The sequence below is a fragment of the Otolemur garnettii genome, unplaced genomic scaffold (genome assembly GCF_000181295.1).
Source record: "Otolemur garnettii isolate 467f Iridium unplaced genomic scaffold, OtoGar3 scaffold00046, whole genome shotgun sequence".
Taxonomy (NCBI): domain Eukaryota; kingdom Metazoa; phylum Chordata; class Mammalia; order Primates; family Galagidae; genus Otolemur; species Otolemur garnettii.
Window position 1 is genome coordinate 13,791,263 of NW_003852441.1, and position 2,831 is coordinate 13,794,093.

At 37.7% G+C, this 2,831-nt stretch overlaps 1 protein-coding gene across 1 annotated transcript in view; it reads left to right on the forward strand.

Moving 5' to 3' along the window:
- MIS12 (MIS12, kinetochore complex component) overlaps positions 1–1,493 on the forward strand; it is a 7,811-nt gene extending 6,318 nt beyond the window's left edge. Inside the window, exon 2 of the mRNA XM_003791234.3 lies at positions 109–1,493. Within this exon, the coding sequence (XP_003791282.1) occupies positions 149–769 (621 nt within the window). The 5' untranslated portion in view covers positions 109–148 and the 3' untranslated portion in view covers positions 770–1,493. The remainder of the gene's footprint in view (positions 1–108) is intronic.
- The last annotated feature ends 1,338 nt before the right edge of the window (positions 1,494–2,831 follow it).

Below are 2,831 nucleotides of genomic sequence, written 5' to 3' on the forward strand. Positions count from 1 at the left end.
ATTTCTAATTTGCTTCCTTCTTTGTTTGTTACTTTCTTGTGTAATTTGTTACTTTCTTCAGATTTTTTTTTTATCCAAATGAATTTTTTTCCTTTTTTACATTTGCAGATTTTCCACAATAAAAAATAACATAGCAAAACAAACCAAGATGTCTGTTGATCCAATGACCTATGAGGCCCAGTTCTTTGGGTTCACCCCACAGACGTGCATGCTCAGGATCTATATTGCATTTCAAGACTACCTATTCGAAGTGATGCAGGCTGTTGAACAGGTTATGCTGAAGAAGTTGGATGGCATCCCAGACTGTAAGATCAGCCCAGTCCAAATTCGCAAATGCACAGAGAAGTTTCTTAGCTTCATGAAAGGACATTTTGATAAACTTTTTGGTACAATGGAGCAGCTGTTTTTGCGGTTGATTTTGCAGATTCCACCAAACATCTTGCTTCCTGAAGATAAATGTAAGGAGATACATCCTTATAATGAGGAAGAATTTCAACATCTCCAGAAAGAAATCGACCAGTTACAAGAGAAGTATAAGACTGAATTATGTACTAAGCAGGCCCTTCTTGCAGAATTAGAAGAGCAAAAAATTGTTCAGGCCAAACTCAAACAGACATTGGCTTTGTTCGATGAGCTTCAAAATGTTGGCAGAGATTGTGGTACTAGTGACTTTAGGGAGAGTTTGGTGTCCCTGGTTCAGAACTCCAGAAAACTACACAACATTACAGACAACGTGGAAAAGGAAAGCAAAAGACTGAAAACATCGTAATTTTTAAATAATAAAAAAATGATAAGGAATTTATATAAGTGACTATTCAAGTGAACTGTATGTTGTGTTAATTTTCTTTTGTTCACATCTTCCTCCTTTTTGGTCCACTCTCCTGTTTCTTGCATGAGGGAGCTGATAACTGATTGAAAGAAGCAAATAGCAAAACAGACAACTTCGATATCTGGTGAAGAGGAAAGAAGGTGTTTTTATTTCCAAAATAAGTGCTTCCCATGACCAAGGCCATGATAATGTTAAGTTGTTTGCTATCTTGGAGTCTAGCGGGAGAAAACCTTGGACACAAAAGAAGCAGATCCTGAATAGAAAAGGAAGTCTGGAGCAAACCCAATAGTAACATTTATATTTACTGACTGTTGGCTATTCATGTCAATTTCTTTTCATCCTTCAGTTAGTTTTAGAATCTGCCTTATACCTATTATTTATGCACAGTTATAAACATCAAATATTTAGAATACTTGGGGAAATTTTAGCTGTATCTTGTGCTTTAAATGCGATGGACTCTAAAATTTCTTTTTGTAATTAGTCCACGTAAGATGTTATATCACCCAGGGAAAGTGGAGAAATAGGAATGGTTGCTCTTAAGGTATTGCTTTTCCTCTGTTTTTTCCTAGAGTACAGGATTTGAAGTTTCTCATATATGTAAAGAGGAGTAGTTTAGAGTATTAATATTTGCAATGAAATACTTGTAAATTTAGAAAGCTTGTATTTACCCAAAATATATTTACTATCAAGAAGTTGTTTTTCTAATCTTGTAATTTAAATGTATGTGTTTTAAAGGCTTCAATTTTCTGCTGCCGTGGTGTGTTTCCTCAGTGTGACTTTTTACCCTGATGAAAATGTTCTCTTCACATTTGTAGAATATTCAAAATCTACTGTAGTGGGTTGAATGTGATCCCTCGAAAGATATGTCCATGTCTTAATTCCTGGAACATGTGTATGCTGCCTTATTTGGCAAAAGGGTCTTTGCAGGTATAATTAAGGCTCTGGAGATAAGGAGATCATCCTCAATTATCTTCATAGGCTGTAAATCCAATGATAAATGTCCTTAAGACAAAGGCAGGTCTTACTGACCTTGTACATATAATAATATGGTTCCTTTGAATACTGTTAAATATTGCTGTCTGGGCGTGGTGGCTTATGCCTGTAATCCTAGCACTCTGGGAGGCCATGGCAGGTAGATCGCTTGTGCTCACAGGTTGGAGACCAGCCTTTAAAAATTGCTGGGCGTTGTGGTGGGTGCCTATAATCCCAGCTACTTGGGAGGCTAAGGCAAGAGAATCACTTGAGCCCAGAATGCTGAGGTGGTTGTGAGCTATGACACGATGGCATTCTACTAGGGGCGACAAAGTGAGACTGCCTCAAAGTAAATAAATGAATAAATAAATGAATATTGTCATAACATGAATGGAAAGGTGAAATCCACAGTATTTAGAACTCAGAGGTCCATTTCATATTGAATAAGTGCTTAATTTGGACATTATTACTGTTGCTATTGCTTGTGATGGTGTCCCTGCAGAAATGAGTTAAAATACTTGGTCCAGGTGGTGCCCATAGCTCAGTGGGTAGGGTCCGGCCACATACACCAAGGCTGACGGGTTTGAACCCAGCCTGGGCCAGCTAAAGCAATAATGACACTGCAACAAAAAAATAGCCGGGTGTTGTGTACTTGTAGTCCCAGCTGCTTGGGAGGCTGCAGCAAGAGAATTGCTTAAGCCCAAGAGTTTGAGGTTGCTGTGAGCTGTGATGTCACAGCACTCTATTGAGGGTGACATAGTGAGACTCTGTCTCAAAAAAAAAGGACTTGTTCCAGTTTTCCTTTAAATTAACTTTCTTCCTCAAAAATTTAGGAAAAAATTAGGATAACAAACACTTGGTTACTCATTCTGCTTCCTAGGAATGTAAGATTGGTTTAACATCTGAAAATGAATCAATGCAAGATACCACCTCAAAAAAGGATAAAAATTACCCCATCTTCCGTCCAGTACCAATCTCATCCAATCTCTTACTCTTAACTTCCTATATTAGATCTTATTGTTTTGGGCTC